Below are 19,313 nucleotides of genomic sequence, written 5' to 3' on the forward strand. Positions count from 1 at the left end.
TTCTTATCACTTTTGCTGATGGTAGTTCTACAACTGTTCCAGAATCTGAAATTGAGTACAAGAAAACGTATGTCTTGGAATACAAGTAGGAATATTTGATAAGAGATTGTTAATATTTTAAAAACAGGGTTTAGTTGTTAGGTAGAGTCTGTTTATACTTTCTTTTATAGGTAATTTGAGTATTATGAATGATCATAATTATCTCTGTCAATTAACTTTTATAATCTGAAAAATAAGATTATCCAAATATCTTTTATCATTAGAATAAAGTTAAGGTTTGGATTTGATTAGGGCATTTTATAATGAATTATTATCCCTGAAGTTTACTTGAAATATAAAAGATGAGAATTATAACCTCTAGTTTTTAATCATTTCCCGTATGTTTACTTGAGAGGCAACATACCAGACTAAATCCAAGCTTTACATGCAAATTGTTTCCTAAATAAACAAAAAGGAAACTTACAATGTCACTAGGAACCTACAAAGGTAAGAAGTTTCTTCTTATCGATCGTCAACCCTATAAAAAAATGCATTTTGTTACTGTTCAATTTGAAACTGGTGAAATTGACATATTAGATGAAAAAGATGTTGAGTATGATGAAGATGCTCCATTAAAAGCAAAATCCAAGTCAGACAAATGTGATCTCAAGTGATTACTTCTTTGCTTAGAGTTTTACTCCTTTAGTTATTGCCTTCTCGTTGATTTATATAGGAACTTTATATTTTGATGTATAAGATTATTTTAACTAGATCTACTCGATTTTTGCATCTCAGTGAGGATTTGTAGTTTTTGGAGAAAAGGTAGCGGTATTAAGACCTTTGAATGGATTTCCAATCCTAACGATAGCTCGATTGATGAAATATGTTAAAACTTAAATTGTTTAAAATGGTTTATACCACAGGAATACATTTTGTATAATAAAATTTGTGACAGATCATTATTTCTTATAAAAAACCATTGACTAACCTAAAATATTGTAATATCATTGGTCATTCTACAGGGTATTTAACTTTAGGGGCAATAACCCCCCCCATTGATTAAATAATTATTTTAATAAATTGTACTATAAAAGAAAGTAATCCCCTTCTATTATTTTTTTTAAGACCTACATTATTCAATATTTGTCTTAAGGGGTCAGTAAACATTCAAGATTATATGAAAACTACAATGCAAGAATCAACTGGTGTCTATAAAGGTATTCGTTTCAGCGTTGTCAGTCGTGATGTGAAAGAAGGGGTCACTTATGTAACTGTCCGTCTTGATACTGGCCAGGTTAGAACATTAAAAGAAGCTGAAATTGATTATGATGAGGAAACACCATTAACTGAGTTTTTGCAGAGAATCTAAAAAGCGGAAATTAGCTAGTTCGATGATCATTTGCGTTTCCATTTCGTTTTATTGACAATTATGGTGGCATACCTACTACTGTGTACTTTTGTATGTGCAATGTTTCAAATTCTATGATGATATATGTACGACCAACACTATCTGAGCTACTCTGTTATCTTGTTTTAACAACCAAACTAATTATTTTTGGGGGAGTAATTAGTGGCTTGCAACAAATGTCCTTGTGAAACTAATGTGTCACCGGACGAGAGACTGGCCGGGAATAGATTGGACCCGGGGACATGAACGGTAGCAGGAGGAGCAAAAGAACACAATACAAGAATGAGAAGCGAGGTATTTGAGCTTGCCACATAATAATTTGTTTTACAAAAGCTAAAAAGTGTGGGTGTGTGCGTGTTGTGGTGTACAAAATAATAAAATGGAATTTTCGTTTAAACAAACAAAGCTATTAATTTTATCTCTCTTTAGAATGTAAAACTGTTTGAAGTAGTTGTACAAATTTTTTAATTAATTATTCCAACAATTCTGACTCTTATACATTTATAGAACTATATTTACAATACTAGTGTAATCCTTGATTGGGCCCGAACTTTCTTAGTGGATTCTGATTTTCGTTTGGGGATTCAATTCTCTCACTCTCAATTCCTTTTTTTTTTTTTTTTGATTTGCCATTCTGTTCTCAATTCTCAATTGTCGATCTCTCTCTTTATATACTATTTTTCTTTCTTGAAACTAAACAAGATTATTATTCTATTCACTTCTCATTCAGTATATTCTTGATATAATTCTCATCATAACTCTTCAAATATGGCTGATAAGGAAAAGAAAAGCAATATTATTCCACACGAAGATGTTCTGCATTTTTCTGACGATGACAGTATGAGTATTCAAGACGCTGAAGTTAGTGATAGTGAACACGATTTATTGATAAGATTATCACAACAAGCACAACATCGTCGAGCATCCCAAAATCAGTACCACAATGATATTAATGTCATAGGTGATGACTCCAATAATGATACGACTACTAGTTTAGATCTTGAAGTTGTTTCAAGTGAACATGATATCGAAGATCACTTGGATGACGAAATTATTGAAGAAGAAGACGACAACGACGACGACGACGACGACAATAGTGAAAACAACGAAGATGATTATTCACTCTATTATCGTCATGGTTTTCAGGATCGTGATGATGATTTTGAGGATTCCGATTCTTTGAGTATGATGGAGACTGCTGATTTTTTACGTCAATTAATGCAAGCAAGAAGAAATAGAACCGCCGAAATTCATAATCTGAGTAGTGAAACCGCTGGACAAAGCCTAAATGAGGATGATGAAATGGATGATGATGATAATGACAATATCAACGGTGACGGTGGCGATGATAATGACGAGAATCGAAACGAGGATGACGAAGAAATCGAAGAAGGTGAAGAGGATGAAGATCCTCGTGCTGAATTCTTAAGGGTCATTGGCTTAGTTACAGGCGGCAATAGAAACAATAGTAATGGTGATACCAACTCTAGTGGTAACGATCTTGTTGATGTAATGCAAAGATTAATGGGAGGTGGGTCTGTTTTTGATGGAGGTTCTGCTCGTGATAGTGGCGAGATAGATGCATTGGTCAACAATTTGAGTCAAAGACAGGACACCTACATTGTTCTTGAATCTTTGAATGAATTATCTGAAAGATTATTGATGATGAACGGATTAACTGCCGAAAGACTAATTCCAGCAAATAAATTGGCCAGAAGCTTAGTTGAAATAATGGAGGATCCTAAGTTGGACGAGGAATTGGAACTACATTTAGTCGCATGTCGATGTTTGTACAATTTCTTGGAAGTTAACCAGGATTTCATTCATGATGCTTTGAATAACAATGCCATTCCTGCCTTATGCAATAAACTTACTGAGATTAAATATATTGATTTGACTGAACAAGCATTGCAAACACTTGAGATGATTTCGCGAGACCCAATTTCTCATAACAGCATCATATCAAACAATGGTTTAAGTGCATGCCTACAGTATTTGGATTTTTTGACAATTCATGCCCAACGTAAATGCTTGACTATTATTGCAAATTCATGCAGTAATATCTCCATCACGAATTTCCCAAGAGTGAAAGAGGCATTCAATGGTATTGCCGAAGTCGTGAGAAATCACAACGATAAGGTGGTGGTTGAAAATGCATGGTTAACCATTTCAAGAATTGTTATGTGTTTCAAAAACAAACCTGATCTATTAAATGAATTGTTTGCTGACAAGGAGTTACTTTTCAAAGAGTTGACAAAAGTAATCCTTGTGAGTTGCAACAAGTCTCTGAATACTAGCTCAGAATCAAGTCAAGTGACACTTAATGACGGATCCAACTTGAGTTTAATTACATCCTTGATAATTTTAGTCAGTGTGAGTGTCGATGTTTCCCGGATATTGATTAGTGAGTGTGAAATCGGGTCTGTAATCGTTAAATCATTAAATAAATATGCGAAACAGAATCAGGAAATTGACCCTTTGAAGAGTCATTCTGATAGTATTTCTATCGAGGCTTTGATGTCTGCACCAAAAGATTTGATATCTCAATTTTTAAGTTTGATTGGGTATTTATTGCCGATTACATATCCCCCGTCTGATGCTTTATATCTAGGACCTAATTATGAACAAGATAAAGAGAGACAAAATATAAATCAAACTAGGATTGAACTATGCACTCAATTAATACCTACTGATTATTGGAAGTTTGTCAATGATATTTGGTCACTACTAATACTTAGTTTTCAAGCAACCATGGATTTTGATATTAGAAGAAAAGGGTTTGTCAACTTGTATCGTATAATTTGCTCAAATGAAAGCGATTTCTCAGTTATCAAAGATGTGGATTCTATTGCAGGGTTATTAGCTAATGTTGTTACTCAATATCAATCAATTGTAATCAAAGATTTTGCAAGTGTGGAAATTAATGAAGACGATATGGTAAGCACCGATGTTGAAGAAAGCAAGGATGTCGATCAAGGCAGAACATCCCAAGAAGATGAAGAAGAAGAAGACGATTATGGCGAGGACGATGACGAAGACGAGGATGTAGTACATGAGGATGAAGAATTTTCAACCTTAGATAGTCGAGGTGCATCTAGCATTCAGAGTAGTGCATCATCATTACCGGAAGATGTTAACAAATTGAATTCGTTGATGTTATTACTAAGCTCATTGAAAATCATCAAAGTTTTACTTGAAAAATCGCCATTGATATTTATTGGTGTATTTGAAAAAGAGGGTTTGATTAATGACGTATTAAGACTTTTGAATACATTGAAAGACAAAATTGATCTTGATGTGAAAGATCCGAGAGCATCTATCAATCTGATGATGAGTGCATATTCAAACAAATTTATTGATAGCGAGTTCACTAAGGAATACGAGTATAAGCTAACAAGCATGGTTATCTATCGCAATATTGTTAATATTACCACTGATATTAATGCCATATATCAACAAAGTAAAGATGAAGGATTGCAAAACTTATCCGATAGTATGAGGATATTACAAGAAGTCAAGACAAGTTTATCTAATCATAGAACCATCAAATCTTTTAGTTATAATCAGTGGTTAGAATTGTGGAATAATTTGAAACTTGTATTTCGTGGGTCATTATCAGTTTCAAGTTTTGAATTGATTTCATCTGGTGTTATAGAAACATTGACCAAATTGTTTAGTTCAGATTATGGTTTAGAATCAAACGATTGTTACAAAGCATTTACTGCAACGTTTTGGAGCGATGATTCTGCTACACTTTTGGTTCAGAAACTTCAAGAAGCATTAACAAGAACAGAATCATTCGATATTGTTTCAGCTACCAGTGGCACAAGTAATCAATCATCATTTGCCCGAGATCGAAACCAAGCAGCAATTATGGCAAGTCAAATCAAATTGAAATTGACGGCTGAAGGTGAAAATACTGATCAAAGTAAATTACCTGGGAATATGCAAAATATGATTTTATCAGTTCATGCTATTGCCACTTTTAAATCAGTTTTCGCATTTTTAAAGCAAAGGTTTGAGTTTTTCGAGGAATTGGGAGGTTCGTTAAGTCGTAGTTCCAATAATGAAGATTCAGAACGCAAGCAGGATTTGAATATTGAATTTTTGATAAATGGGGAAGTGATCCCCAATGAAACAACAATCTATGGTGCCATTTATCGTTCTTTACAGGAAAAACCAGATGAAGATGTTAACTCAAGTAGAATTTGGTCTAAAGTCCATGATGTCACTTATCGTAAAGTGAGTGCTGAAGTTAGTAAAGAGTCTCCATTCACTAATTTTAACTTCCATTATAATGTTGACCGGGAATTGAGTATCTATGACGACACGACTATTAACATTTTAAAGTTATTGAAAATATTGTTCCGAATGAATAATAATAATAATAATAATAGTGGTAATGGACTCCATAATGTGTCTACTAAGGAGTTTACCAATTGGAAATTGACTGTGAAGTTGAATCGACAATTGGAAGAGCCATTGGTTGTTGCTAGTGGTACTTTGCCAGGTTGGAGTATTCACCTAACTAAACAATTTCCGTTTATTTTCCCATTTGAAACGAGAATATTCTTTTTACAATCAACTTCGTTTGGTTATTCTCGTTTAATTCATCAATGGCAATTACGTACAAATCATAACGGTGATGATAATTCCAGTGGTGTTAATGGGAATCAAGGTAACAATCAAAGATTGCAATTGGGTAGACCTACAAGACATAAAGTGAGAATTTCGAGAAAAATGATGTTGCAGAGTGCGGTGAAAGTATTGGGGATGTATGGATCGACCCCAGGAATTTTGGAAATTGAATATTTCGATGAAGAAGGTTCGGGATTGGGTCCAACTTTGGAATTTTATTCAACCGTGTCTAAAGAGTTTTCTAAGAAAAAATTACGGTTATGGAGAGATGACGAACCAAGACAAACTGTTAGCATTGATGATGAATCTTATGTTGTCAACAAATGCGGATTGTTTCCTAGACCAATGGATAAAGCTCAATTATCTAGTGAAAATGGTCGCAAAGTGTTGTATTTTTATTCCTCATTAGGTAAATTCATTGCTCGTGCCCTATTGGATTCCAGAATTATAGATTTTAATTTCAACCCTGTATTTTTGCTGCTAATTCAATTATTGAATAAAACTAGTGGAATAAGTTATACTTCTAAGACCAGTACATCAAAATTATCGAAGAAAATGGCTACTATTAGTAACTTACGATTAGTTGATCCTACGTTAGCGGATTCTTTAGAACATTTAAATAAGTATATTCAGTTGTTTGAATTCAATTCTGACATTCATAATGTGACAGTTGATGGGGCAAGTGTTGAGGATTTGGCATTGTTTTTTGAGTTACCTGGTAATCCAGACTATGAATTGATTCCTAATGGAAGTGATACCCTAGTTACTGCAGATAACTTGGAGCTTTATATTAACAAAGTGATTGAGGCAACTTTATTTAGCGGCATCCTTACACAGACTAAAGCGTTTATGGATGGATTTTCTAAAGTTTTCCCAATAAACTCATTAATAATATTTTCGTCACGTGAGTTGGTTGGATTATTTGGTAACGCTGAAGAGGATTGGACAATGGATACTTTAACTTCAAGTATAGCTGCTAATCATGGATATACTAAAGATTCTGAAGCTATAAAATCATTAATTGATATTTTGATGAATTTCAATATTGAAGAAAAACGAGAGTTTTTACAATTTTTAACTGGGGCTCCGAAGTTACCTATTGGTGGATTTAAAGCACTTAGGCCTGAATTGACTGTAGTTAGGAAGCATGCTGAAGATGGTCTCAAAGATGACGATTACTTGCCTAGTGTTATGACTTGTGCTAATTATTTGAAATTACCAAACTATTCAAGTAAAGAAGTGATGAAAGAGAAATTGATACAAGCAATGAAAGAGGGTGCAGGTGCCTTTTTGTTGTCATAAATAAGGTATCTGTTTGTCTGTTTGTTCAACGATACTATTCTATATGGATTTTTATATATAGATCAGTTAACAATAACGTACATCCGAATTTAATAGTTACACAGTTGATTATTGTAAGCGTATGATCGTCTCGTATATGTTTTGTGCTACACAGGAGTATATTCCGTGGTAGTCGATGTCCTTGTTAACCCTGTGGCATGTTAGTTTTGGCTCTTTCAATTTTTGTGGGTGGGTTGTTTTTATTTGTTTGCTCGCTCGTTGTTGTCTGTTTCTTGATTCCAATTTTTTCTAAATTTCTTTAACAGTACTATTTGTATTTTGATAGATTACCACACAACATCCATAACCTCAACTTACTTAAAACCTACCATTGCAATGTCAATCAAACTCAACGAACTTGTTGACTCATTAATCCAATCAGCACCTCCAGCTGAATTAAAACAGGTATCACAATCATTATCCTCATTAACTAAAGGGACATCAACATCGTCAACCAATTCATTGATTCAAGATAGTATTGAACAATATGCTCAAGATAATATAATTAGCATTGATAATATTATTATTTCAAAATACAGCAAGGATGAAAATTCTTCCAAATATATTGATTATGTTAATAACAAATTATTCAATGTTGATTGGCTGAATCAAAAGATCATTGATGTTGAACCTTATCATAACAACAGCAACGGCAACAGTTATAATGAATTAATTCAAAAATTGACGCAATATGGTGATGATTATTATCCATCAAATTTTGCATTTACAGTTATCCCTGAAAATCAAGATCAATTGAGAGTGATTATTATAGGGCAACGAGCCAATCATGACAATTTTTATACAGGACAATGGAAATCAAATTATTTGATTACTGAACAAGAGATTAAAGGTAATATTGATTTAGATATTCATTATTTTGAAGATGGTAATGTCAGATTGAAATTCAATGAGTCTATCAACAGTAATAATAGTTCAACATTACAAAGTGGTAACTTGATTAATGATTCATCTAAAATTGTCAACTTTATTAATGAGCAAGAGAACGCCACTATGGTTAAAATTGTTGAACAATTTAATAATTTGAATCAAAAAACATTCAAGAATTTACGAAGATTATTACCAGTTACCAGATCAAAAATTAATTGGGGGTCAGCTATTGGTAACTATAGATTAGGTAGTGATGTAGTCAATAAAAAGTGAAATAAATACATGTTTATAAATATATTATAAGTTTATTATTTTGTTTGTTTGTCTCTTATATTAATTTATACAACATCCAAATTATAAAGAATCCAAGCAATATCATTCCAACGATCCGAGTAAGACTAGCATTTCTATTCATAACTGTTCTTAATTCTCCAGAGGTTTGTTTAACCAGTACCATTAAAGAATTAAAATTATCATTCAACGAATCTAGTAGGGAATTTTCTTGTTGAATATTATTATGAATATCATCATCTATAGTGGTTCTGAATTGATGTAATGTTGATGCTAATTGATCAAATTTCTGATTATTCTGGTGTTCTCTTTGAGAATATAATGTATCTGACATGACTAAAGTGATGTATTATCAAATAAAACTAATGGATATGGTTCATAAGGAACAGCTACAGAATAGTCAGCCTTTTTTTTTTCCGTCGTGGTTATTATTGTAGTGATGTCAGATTTGTGTGTGTTTGATCATTGCAACTGACGTGTCTATTGGACCAAAACTTCACCAAACTTCTTCCTTTGCTACGGTACATCCAAATCAATGTTTATGATTCTATGACAAGCTTATTGTAAAAATGTGTAATTTTTTAGTTTTGTTAATGAATTAAGAGTCAAAATATGTACTTTGGATGCCATAAATTAGTAGTTGTCTAACAAAACGTCACTAAGACTAGTCAAACTTTGGCGAATGGTTTGCTTAATTCTAGGACTCATGTAGATTTAGTTACCTGAAAGCAAATCAATGATTGACTCAACCTTCAATTCCATTCCCTTGAATAATCAAGTACCGACTGAAGTTATAATGACTCTTGATGTTGCCTCACTCGAGCACGTTACCCCCCATCATTGTTCTTTGCATTTCTAAGCAGTTTTGGTATTATCACCTTATAATGATTGATAGCACAAATTCAGTCCACTGAATCTAATTACTTTGCTGTTTAGTAAATCAATTTTGCACCTAACCATACTGTTACCATGAGGACTTATTTCCTAATTAGGGTTTATCACCGGTGTGTGTTTTGTGAGCATTTTTTTTTTTTTTCTTTTTGCTGACTAAAATGGATTATTTGATCGCGAATTTTTGAACGGACGGAAAATTGACAATGCGGAGTTAATTCCTAAAACAACACTATGATGATTAATGAGATGTAAGGGAACAAGTGTTTGTTTACTTTTAATTTTAATCACACTTTGAGATGTGTTTTAATCTTTAAAATTAGTAATCAAACATCAGATAGTATGCTGCAAAGGAAATTATTCAAGTATCCGAAACATATAAAAGGGTCCAAGATTTCCCAGCCTATTGTCATTATTATTTTCATTTAATTTTCTACACCAAACACTCAAATACAAGACTTCCTAATTTACTATTATCCTCAACTTACAATGACAATTTCAAATTCAAATTTATTCAAGCCAATCAACATTGGGAAAAAAACCATTAGTCACAGAATTGCACATTTGCCAACCACCAGAAACCGTGCTACCAAAGATCATGTCCCTACTGATTTGATGCAAAAATATTATACCGATCGTGCTAAAACTGGTGGGTTATTGGTTACTGAAGCTACTTTGATTTCTTTGAATCAAGGGATTTATCCAAATGTTCCAGGAATTTGGAATAATCAACAACGAGATGCCTGGAAAAGAATCACTGATTCAGTCCATTCTGTTGGTGGATTTATTTCGGTTCAATTGTGGGCTTTAGGTAGAGTTGGTAATGCCAAATTGTTAAAGAAACATGGATTACCACTAACCGGTGTTAGTCCAATTTATGAACATGAACAAGCGGAAAAGGATGCTATTAAAGCTGGTAATCCAATTCAAGAATTGACTCATAATGAAATTAAAGATATTATTTATAATCAATTCGCCAATGCAGCTAAATTGGCTGATGAAGCAGGATTTGATTTTATTGAATTACATGGTGCAAACGGTTATTTATTTGAGCAATTCATTCATCCTGGAACTAACAAAAGAACTGACAAATACGGAGGATCAATTGAAAATAGAGCCAGGTTTTTATTTGAAGTTGTTGATCATTTAACAACTATTGTTGATCCTTCTAAATTGGCTATTAGATTATCACCTTTAAGCAATTTCCAAGTACCTGGAATCAACCCAACTGCAAAAGAAGATTATTCATACATTGTTCAAGGATTACAAAAAAGAGCTGATGAAGGTAAAGGATTGGGCTATATCAATGTTGTTGAAGGTCGTTTTTCACCTGATGGAAGTGTTGAAGCTTGTGATGTCAACTTTGTTGGCGATATCTGGAAAGGTGCATTGTTAAAAGGAGGTAATTATACTTATGATAAGAAAAACAACTGGGAAACAATTGAACATGACGCTAATTCAGATGACAGAACTTTGGTTGGTTTTGGTAGATACTTTATTGCCAACCCAGATTTACCAGATAGAATCAAAAAAGATTTACCATTGAATGATTATGATAGGTCTACTTTTTATACCAATGATGACTATGGTTATAATACTTACCCATTTTACGGTCAAGAAATCAAAGTTGACCCTGAAAACAAAGTATTTGGTGTTGCCTTAGCTTGAAGTTGATTGTAAAGGAGATTCTATGTCAATGTTTTTAGAGATGTGTAAGAGAATTTGTTTTAGAAAGAATAGTTATTATAGTATCTGTTTTTGAAGTAGTTTTTCTGTTATACATTATTGCTAAATAAAGGAAAACCCAAACGATGATACAGCTCAAAGAAATATATATTTCTTTATGATACATGATATTTGTATCTACATAGCAAATGTTGTAGAAAAGCTAACTCGGCAAAACTGCTACGGCTTTAAACTTCCTTCATTAAAAGAAAAATAGTTGGACGTATATTGTATTAGTAAGGTTGTCCAGGTGCAGCTCTGTTATATACAGCATTCCCAAATCCTGCACTTGTATCTTGTTGTTGCAACTGAGCTGGTGGGGACTGATTAAAGGTTGTGGCTGGCGGTGGGGGGATATTGTTATTACTATATCCCAGATATTGTGGAGCTTCTTGTTGTGAACCTGTTCTAGTATGTGGCTGGTGATATTGTGGTTGTGCCTGTTGAGACTGGGTAAATTGAGATGGCATGGTTTGTGATTGTGCGTAATTGCTAGTCTGTTGAGGTTGTGCGTATGCTTGTTGATATTGTTGTGATAGTGGAGGTTGCAGTTGGCCTGGGAATTGTTCTGTAGGATATGGGGACATCTGATACATGGCTCCTCCTGTATTGTGTTTGGCTCTACTTGAAATCAGTTTATCTAATAACTCGTTGTATAACTTGATTTCAGAATTCAACAGTTGGTTTAATACCTTTAATTCTTCCTGACGTGCCCCATACTTATCAATTGAATTACCTAATTGAATACGCAAAGGAATGATCTCGTTATATAATTGTGTTACTTCATCTTCATTTATAGTTTCTATTTGTTGTGATGACAAGATTGCTAGTAATCTTTCAATTTTCCTCTGCTCTCCATTAATTAACTTGTTCTCAACTTCAACTTCTTTGGCAATATCCTGTGGTGATTTGTTAACTATGGGTGTCACATAATTTAATGGGAATATTCCAACTTTGCCATTAGGTAATGATCCTCTCCACCAATCACGATAAACAGATTCAATCACGGTTATGACATCACCTTTGCGGAAAGACAATTCATCCGGCTCATACGAAACTAAATCATATAAAGCTCTCACTTTGGAAACAGTGGCCACTGTTTCGACTGGAGGGGACTCTGGTTCCGGCTGTATCTCTGGCAAAGGTTTATTCACATCAGGCTCCTTTTTTCCGGTTTTCTGTTGCTCAAATTCTTGCAACGACAATTTCAAAGCTCGCTGCAATTCATCTTCTTCACGGTCTTTGTCTTGTTGTGTTCTTTCCTTCTTGGCTGGTTTTGAAGGGCCCTGTGTTTGTTTACTAAAATATCTGGGATGTTCCAGTCTTGCCTTGTTATATGCATCAGTCATTGGCTTCAATGATGGATCTCCTTTGAATGCATTATATAATTGAGTCAACACTTCACATATTTTGTATTTCACTGTGGCATGCAATTTTTTATCCGATAATCTCTTAACTAAAGCATCTTGTAAAAATGATTTGGTGGCTATTTCTTGTTTGACTCTAGATCCACAATTTTCAGCTATAGATATCAATAAAGATAATGATCTTAATACAACATTGGCATCTTTCGAAGTTAATTTGGTTTTCAATATAGATATGGCCCGTTTAGTTTCAGTTTCGGGATCTGCTGAAATTCTGTCACACACATCAAGGATATATTGCCAGTTATCAGAAGTTAATGTGGGATCAGTTGCTTTGTTAATCAATAAGTCTAATGAAGTCATGCTTGTTGTTGTTGTCTAGATATGATGATTGATAGTGGGGGGAGGGGGGGCAAAGTAGTATAGTAAAATAGCCGGGTACCATGATCCAAAAAAAAAAAGGAAAGGTGATTCAAAAAAGAGGCAAAGGTGCGATAAATGTATATGCAGGAATTTACTAGTTCCTCAAAACTACAACTAAAATGTTTATCCGCGCAGTTATCCAAATTTTTATACTACATACGAAAACAATAAAACACATAAATTCAACGCTAACTCAATTCCTACCAGCATTGGTATAACTAATGTTACCGTTATTAAGATTTATAGTATCTTGTAATACTTTTCGTTTTTTCTTTTTTGGTGGGTTTTGACGAGGATTTTTAACATCTGGCACAGCTCTCTTAAAGCCCTGGTTCTCATCCATACGGATAGCTGAGCTTTTACCTGGTGGTTTATTATTCTTGGAAGCCTCTTTCAATCATTTTTCATTAAACAAAGATTGGGAAAGCTGTGCTTTTAATTGGACAATTTGCGACTTTGTTTTTTTCAATTCTTTCTCCAAAAATTTGATGTACTCTCTCTGTTAAATCATTTGTGTGTGGTCCAATCTCATTATTATCGTGTTCAGTATTCTCTGTTGGGTCTAATTCTATATTATCTATCTCTTTATTGATTTGTTCAACAATGAACTGTAATGATTTTAGCACTTTATCAGGGTTTATTCGATTAGGGCCAGCTGTCTCCCAAGACTGGATGATTCTTTCCCTAGTCAACTTTTCCCTTCTCGCTTCAGTTTATTTCATTATAAAGAGCCTTTGTCTGATGTATGTCACAAATAATTCCTGCCAATTCTCTCAAATTTGTTTTGTCTTCACTTTTTTATGGACCAAATATTCCAAGGTCCAATGGCTGTAACAAATAGATAAAATGAGGAGGTAAATACAAGGGAATGGCATTATTGTTTTCCCATGTTTTTTTTGAATTTATTAGTTTTATGGCTTCCATGCCCATTCATTATAAGCAAAACTTTTCCATTATTAGTTCTTTCTTTTACTTGGGGAATAAAAACCTCCTCCAACCAACGCCAAGATAACCAATATGTAGTATATCCACTTTTAGAGCCTGAGTAGTAATAGTCTGGAGCTTCATCATCAATCCAACCACTTCTTGAATATTGTCCTTTAAAGATGATCGCAGCAACTAAAACTTCGCCCGATAACAGTACAACTATCTCTACCCTCAGTCGACTTAACGTAGGTTCTATTTTCATAGCTAGGTACAACCACTTTTGAACTTTTAGCCTTACCCATAATAAACCCAGATTTATCATAATAAAATATGTTCTCGTGAGGAATATTATGTTGTTCAACAATCAGCCTATATTCGGAGAAATATCCTTCTATCTTATCAGCTGTTGCTACTTTTGCTTTCAAACTGGATATACTTATTCTTTGAACAATAGGGACGCTGCCGTTTCTTTTTTTAAATCGTTCAAACCAGGCATCACTAATATAAGCTTGTCTGTCTTCTAACAGTAAAAATAGTTCAGCATATTCTAGCACATCACTACGGTTCCTGGCCTCACCTTTTTCATCTGATGCTTTAATTCAATTGACTATCTCCTCTTCTTCCTCTGGAGACAAAAGCTGCTCCTTGCCATGCGCTAAACGTCGTGGTAATATACCATTCAATCGATTCCTCAATGTTTGATAAACTAGACCATGTTTCTCTGCTGCTTTCCTAATAAATAGCGTTTTCGTATTTTTATAATCATCAATGGCTTGTGTAATGGTTGATTCATCAACTTCTTCTTTTTTTCTTCTTTCTTTTTCATATTAAAGAAATAAAGAAGTACAATGAAAAGAGTATTGGTTATTTGTTTGTTTACTTTTTTTTTTTTGGTAACTTTGTGCGTGGTTTCGAGGTTGTTGTTTTGTAAGCATACAATCACGCTACCATATATCCTCCGGCAATGTTCAGTGTAAATTTTATGACAATTCCGTAAGTTCTTAATGATGAAGGGTCCAATGGGTTTAGGGTAACCTCAATGTCTCAACGAGATAGATCTTTGTGTATAAATTCACTGAATTACCAATGCTGTGGTTATTAAGAAGCATAATCATGTAATAAAGAGTTATGGTCATATTCGTGTTTGGCATATCTGGGATGAAATATTCAACCTTTAAAAAAATTTATGTATTTTGAAACTTAAAGCTTTCATTTTGAAATAATCCTCATTGAAATGAACTCAGTTTTTACGTTTTTTTGGAGGGTCAAAAAGTTTGGAGGAGAATTGTTTTGCAAAAATAACAAAAATTACAAAACAGTGAAAAATTGCAAATCAAGAGATAAACAAAGAGAATGAAACGAACAATGAGATGGTAATGTTAAGGGGAAGAACTAAATTACATTACTATTGTTGTAAATATCGAGATCAACTTTCAAATACCATTGGGGAAACCTAACAGTTAAAGTTGCTTCTCCCCCAAAGATTTGATCACCACGAAAAATTGACCCCCACAATGAAACGTTACACAACCATTTACTAATCCAGAATAGCAACAAAGAAGCAATGGAAGTTTGTGATTGGGCAAATAATGATCTCTACTCCGCAAAAATACCAAGAAAAATTGACCATAAAATATTTGGGGGAACTAATTCCTCCGTTGATTTACCATCACGTACATGTATTCCAGCTTAAAAAAAGAGTTCTTGGACTTTCTGTATCGTAGGGTTGAAAAACACCACAAAATTAGTGTAGGAATAGACGGCAGAACTGAAAATTATGTTCGATGAAAATATCATCAAAGGAGGTGTGCCCCTTGAGATACTTCCTCATAAACATTGAACACATTTCTTTAAACCAACAGGTTTTGTTTCATGAACCGTCCGAAACCATCTTGACTTTGCCGTATCCGGACCAAAATAAAAAATTCTTAAAGTCTTGGCTTCCATAAGTTCATCAATCTAACATAAGACGATTAAAGCAATTTTTTTTTCTTGGTGACGGGTTTTTTGTTTGACACAAACATGTTTTGTTGAGAGTTTCACCTAAATACAAACAAAATCCCCCCCCCCCCCCCCACTCGGAGAAACTATTTTTTGTTTTCTGTCTAAACAAACGTTTCATTTTGCTGTAATTACAAAAAAATTGGTCTTTTTGGAAAAAAAAAAAAAAAAAAGAAATTGATCTTCTTCCCCACCTTGCTTGGAATTCAACAATAACAGCTTCTATTGAATTCAGATTGCTCAATATCATGATAGAAAGAAGAAAAAGCTATTATTTTTCAAGGTGGATTAAATCATTATTTTTAGCTAGTTCCGCTTGTTTCTAAGAAAAGTCAAACTCTTGGTATAATTAAACAGTTTGTGCTGAATTAACTCTTAATTAACCCAACCATGATATGATATTTGGGAAAGCTCTGCTTCGAAATTATTAGCTCATAACGATGAGTGCTTTTTGTATTCCCACTTTTTTCATTGTCCCCCCCCCACATATAACCCCAACAACACGTAAAAAAAGTTTCATGGTTTATTGTTTCTCCGATACACAAAAACCGCACACTATGCAGAACAATGCCAAATCCCCCACGAAGCAAGGTTGTTGCAAATTCCAAATCGTTTTATAGTTTCGTCATCTTAACCAATTAGCCAACTAACTCATCTTCCTCTACATATTAGTAATTTTATTTAATAACAACAATAGAAAAAGTATAAAAATGCAAACAAATCTCCATAAATAAGATTTGTATTCGTTTTCCAAAATATTTTTCTATAAGATCTTTTCTGATAAGATTTAATTAGGCTCTACTACTTTTATTATTTCATTCCGTTTCCACAGTGCTTGAAACTTTTGCTTTATTTACATTTGAAAATTAATCCTTCGACACATTTATTTATCTGATAATTACCATTACTATCCTCATTGAAAATGTCTACTGTCAAACCAACAACGTCACATGTTGAGTCAGACATCATAAACAAACCCGAATCTGACCATGTCGAAATAAGAAAATCAAATATTTCTGAATCAGATCTTGGAGTTGAAGAAATAAGTGATTTGAAATATATAAATCTTCCACCACTGTTGCAACATATGACACAAGAAGAATTAAGAGCATTGGACAAGAAAACCACCAGAAAAATCGATTTGAGATTGATGCCAATGTTAATTTTCATATATATTTTGAACTATTTAGATAGAAACAATTTGGCCAGTGCCAGATTAGGTGGTTTAGAAAAAGATATTGGTTTGGTTGGTAACCAATATCAAATCTGTATTTCTATCTTATTTGTTGGTTACATTCTTTTCCAAGTTCCTTCCAATATGTTATTGAACAAAATGGGTCGTCCATCAATCTATCTTTCTGTTGTCATGACTATATGGGGTGCTATTTCTACTGCCACAGGTGCCGTTCAAAGTTTTGGTGGGTTGCTTGCCGTTCGTGTTTTGCTTGGTGTTGTCGAATCTGCATTTTTCCCTGGTGCTTTAATGATTTTGTCAAGTTGGTACGATAAAAAAACACTTGCCTCCAGAAATTCTATTTTATATGCTGGGCTGTTGATTAGTTCTGCTTTTAGTGGTTTGATTGCAGCTGGTATTTTGAAAATGGACGGCTTGGGTGGTGTTGAAGGTTGGAGATATCTTTTCATCATTGAAGGTGGTATCACTGTTCTCACTGTCCCATTTGCTTACTTTATTTTACCAGATAACCCTTCAAATACCAAGTTCTTGAGTCAAGAAGAAAAGGATATCATTATGTGGAAATTGAAGAGAGATCTTGGAAATGTCGATGATTCCGATGAAACAGCCCAAGAATCAGAAATGCAAGGGTTTATTCATGCATGCAAAGACATTAAAGTTTGGCTTTTGTGTGCCATTCACCTGTTCTTGGTTGCTGCTTGTGGTGTCACTAATTTCTTCCCATCAGTGGTGCAAACTTTGAATTTCGATAGAACTACTACTTTATGTTTGACTGCTCCTCCATATGTTATTGCTGTTATTGCAACCTATGTTTGGGCTAGACATGCAGATAATTCTGGAGAAAGATTCTACCATGTTACTATTCCATTGGTGTTATCCTTGGTTGCGTTTATCATTGCTGCTGCTTCTTTAAACATCGGTGCTCGTTACTTTAGTATGTGTTTGATGATTCCTTCACTTTATTGTGCATTCGTTGTTATTCTTACCTGGATCTCCAACTGTTGTCCAAGACCACCAGCTAAACGTGCTGCTGCTATTGCCATAGTCAACTGTTTGAGTAACTCCACTTCAATCTGGAACGCTTACTTGTACCCATCAGGAGATGCTCCACGTTACTTAGTTGCATTTTGCTGCAATTCGGCTTTCATTGTTCTTTCAATTCTTTTCGCCGTTGGTTTGAGAATAAGATTAACCGTTTTGAACAAAAGAATTGAAAGAGGCACCATGGACTGGCAAAAGGAATTGGGTAAAGGTAATGATGGGTCAAAGATTTCTCCTGACTTTAGATTCTTATACTAAAAGTTGCACAGGTTGTAATATAGGCTTTTAAAAAAGTACATAATAATGTTAACATGTAAAATATATTCAATTGCATTGACTATAGTAACAAAATATTGAGGTGTTGTAGGAATGGAAATGTATTTCAAGCTACTTGAAGCAGAGAAAATTTTGGTTAGATGCTGTCGTGTAGTAGATACACTTTGACTGATTATCCCTTACTAACTTAAACGAAATACAAGATCAGGGTAAATTAGTTCTAGAGAGCAATTCTGTTGTAATGTAATACATACATGGTGTATTTTAAATTTTTAATTAAAGGTCTTTGAATGTGGAAAACTTTGTTTATGGTTGTTTAATATGCAAAGCTCTTACATTGATATACCAAATCTTTAAAGACTAAATACTCAATACGTACTTAAAATAATTGTCTGTAGCATTATTCTAATATTTAATCACATATACAACCATATTATAGACAAATATTTCTAAAGCAAAAGATATCATTCTTCTTTTTGTAATACCATTTCCTGCTGATACAAATAGGGAGATAATCGTTTCAATTCCTTTTCACTGATTTCCTTGTCAAGATAATTATTCAACCGAACAATATAATATTTTTTACCCTCTTTAATAGAGTGTGACCGAACTTCAACAATCTTGTCAGGTGCAAAACGCTCATATTTTAAAGGCATAGTTGTGAATATCAGGAGTTTGGACTTAGTGATCTATTGATTGAGAGATGACAAATTCTTGGTATCTTCTGTTGATATTTATACATTATCAATCGAGTACACCAAATAGGTCATTACATCTTATTTTTAGGTTTATTGTCTCTAGCTTTAACCAATTCATGCTTCTAGGGGCGGGTCATTTTATAAAGTTCAAAGCAATAAAGTTTATGATAACTTGAGAATAATGACTTTAAAGTTGGTAATGAAACTATTATGATTTAATAATTCTC

At 33.7% G+C, this 19,313-nt stretch overlaps 7 protein-coding genes across 7 annotated transcripts, besides 1 other annotated feature; 4 read left to right on the forward strand and 3 right to left on the reverse strand. All coding sequences in view use genetic code 12, as the record gives it.

Annotated features, from left to right (window-relative positions):
- Positions 1-2,155: 2,155 nt before the first annotated feature.
- On the forward strand, positions 2,156-7,327 carry CD36_26160 (ubiquitin fusion degradation protein, putative; the record flags this gene model as incomplete). Its single annotated transcript, XM_002421667.1, has 1 exon — positions 2,156-7,327. The coding sequence occupies one exon, from the start codon at positions 2,156-2,158 to the stop codon at positions 7,325-7,327; it is 5,172 nt and encodes a 1,723-aa protein (XP_002421712.1).
- A 375-nt stretch (positions 7,328-7,702) lies between these two features.
- CD36_26170 (F-actin capping protein subunit alpha, putative) lies at positions 7,703-8,527 on the forward strand (the record flags this gene model as incomplete). The annotated part of the gene is made up of 1 exon (XM_002421668.1): positions 7,703-8,527. One exon carries the CDS (start codon positions 7,703-7,705, stop codon positions 8,525-8,527), a length of 825 nt encoding a protein of 274 aa, XP_002421713.1.
- A 55-nt stretch (positions 8,528-8,582) lies between these two features.
- On the reverse strand, positions 8,583-8,879 carry CD36_26180 (protein transport protein Sft1 homologue, putative; the record flags this gene model as incomplete). The annotated part of the gene is made up of 1 exon (XM_002421669.1): positions 8,583-8,879. The coding sequence occupies one exon, from the start codon at positions 8,877-8,879 to the stop codon at positions 8,583-8,585; it is 297 nt and encodes a 98-aa protein (XP_002421714.1).
- Positions 8,880-9,925: 1,046 nt separating this feature from the next.
- CD36_26190 (NADPH dehydrogenase, putative) lies at positions 9,926-11,104 on the forward strand (the record flags this gene model as incomplete). Its single annotated transcript, XM_002421670.1, has 1 exon — positions 9,926-11,104. One exon carries the CDS (start codon positions 9,926-9,928, stop codon positions 11,102-11,104), a length of 1,179 nt encoding a protein of 392 aa, XP_002421715.1.
- Positions 11,105-11,394: 290 nt separating this feature from the next.
- CD36_26200 (subunit of endosomal Vps27p-Hse1p complex, putative) lies at positions 11,395-12,888 on the reverse strand (the record flags this gene model as incomplete). Its single annotated transcript, XM_002421671.1, has 1 exon — positions 11,395-12,888. One exon carries the CDS (start codon positions 12,886-12,888, stop codon positions 11,395-11,397), a length of 1,494 nt encoding a protein of 497 aa, XP_002421716.1.
- A 164-nt stretch (positions 12,889-13,052) lies between these two features.
- Positions 13,053-14,784: a mobile genetic element.
- Positions 13,823-14,197, reverse strand: CD36_26210 (transposase, putative; the record flags this gene model as incomplete). The annotated part of the gene is made up of 1 exon (XM_002421672.1): positions 13,823-14,197. The coding sequence occupies one exon, from the start codon at positions 14,195-14,197 to the stop codon at positions 13,823-13,825; it is 375 nt and encodes a 124-aa protein (XP_002421717.1).
- Positions 14,785-16,798: 2,014 nt separating the features above from the next.
- CD36_26230 (permease of the major facilitator superfamily, putative) lies at positions 16,799-18,370 on the forward strand (the record flags this gene model as incomplete). The annotated part of the gene is made up of 1 exon (XM_002421673.1): positions 16,799-18,370. One exon carries the CDS (start codon positions 16,799-16,801, stop codon positions 18,368-18,370), a length of 1,572 nt encoding a protein of 523 aa, XP_002421718.1.
- Between the last annotated feature and the right edge of the window lie 943 nt (positions 18,371-19,313).

This window comes from Candida dubliniensis, chromosome R, assembly GCF_000026945.1.
Source record: "Candida dubliniensis CD36 chromosome R, complete sequence".
In the NCBI taxonomy this organism is placed as follows: Eukaryota; Fungi; Ascomycota; class Pichiomycetes; order Serinales; family Debaryomycetaceae; genus Candida; species Candida dubliniensis.